At 44.2% G+C, this 1,149-nt stretch overlaps 1 protein-coding gene across 1 annotated transcript; it reads right to left on the bottom strand.

Annotated features, from left to right (window-relative positions):
• Nucleotides 1–100: 100 nt before the first annotated feature.
• Nucleotides 101–391, bottom strand: H310_01477 (hypothetical protein; the record flags this gene model as incomplete). The annotated part of the gene is made up of 2 exons (XM_008864589.1): nucleotides 101–235; nucleotides 350–391. 2 exons carry the CDS (start codon nucleotides 389–391, stop codon nucleotides 101–103), a joined length of 177 nt encoding a protein of 58 aa, XP_008862811.1.
• Nucleotides 392–1,149: the final 758 nt, after the last annotated feature.

The following is a 1,149-nucleotide window of genomic DNA, read 5'->3' as shown; positions in this document are numbered from 1 at the left end:
TACGTGTACGAAGACGAAGAAATGGCGCTGTGTTCTGTCAACTCCAAGTCGTTCATCACGAGTTTATGTTCCTCACTGCTGTTGCCAGCCCGCGGTACGACTACTCCAAGTGCCAAATGTTTGACGGCAAGATCGGCGTGTGACCCTTCGTGTCGGTGTCGCCAGCAGCCCGAACAAGCAAGAACCGGCTCAAGGGCACCATGATCACGGCCCCCATTGCCGTGAATAGCGACGTCTACTTCGAAACAGTGTCAAGAAAGTCGTTCCTGCTATTCAAGAGAATATGCCGTTGCGTGCCAAGAGGCAAGGGGTGTTCGTGCAACAAGACAATGCCAACTCCCCACCGAACAGTCACACCATCGGCGCTGGAAGCTCGAGGCGTCGCAGGCATCAAGATTGCAAACCAACCACGTAATAGTCCAGACTTTAACGTGATAAACTTAGGATTTTTTAACTCTATTCAAAGTCAACAGCATCAAAAGTCTACTAGTTCGATTGAGGAACTAATTGGTGCTGTAGAAAGGCGTTTGATGAGATGCCTGTTGATACGCATTCGAAGACATTCATCACACTTCAAAATGTTTTTGAAAAGTGTATCGAGGTACACTGGCGCATTGACTACAAGCTTTCAAATATCATATGAAGAAAGATTCTATCATAAAGTACTTGTCTTTGTTCAACGTTGAATGTGACCCTTCCAGCATTGAAGAGGCATTGTTTCGAATAGAATACCGCCTTGGCAACGAATCTCACTTGGACGCTATGGATGAATAATTCGGAAGGTCCGACCTCTCTACATCATTGTATCCGACATTTTAGCCTATCATCAGCTGTGAAACTGCGAGGAGCTAATCAAATTGAGTGAAGTGAAACATTTTAACCAATCAAATTGATTTAGGGTTGGGGGAGTACTATACGATGGTAAACTATGCGTATGCGGTCGGAGTTTGAAAATAATTATCGGATATTGGCATTCAAATATGAAGACAACCGCATAATGCAGACATAACGCACGAAGGTCCGACCAAATTCTTTTATATATATTTAAATACATACAAAAACATCCAATGCCTGAATATTTTTATCAACGCAAACATGGAAATTCCAGCACAATAGCTGCCACGAACTGCGAGCATGGATCGCCTGCGC

Source organism: Aphanomyces invadans (genome assembly GCF_000520115.1).
Source record: "Aphanomyces invadans strain NJM9701 unplaced genomic scaffold supercont1.2, whole genome shotgun sequence".
Classification (NCBI taxonomy): Eukaryota; Oomycota; class Saprolegniomycetes; order Saprolegniales; family Verrucalvaceae; genus Aphanomyces; species Aphanomyces invadans.
This window is presented reverse-complemented; position numbering and strand designations above follow the sequence as displayed.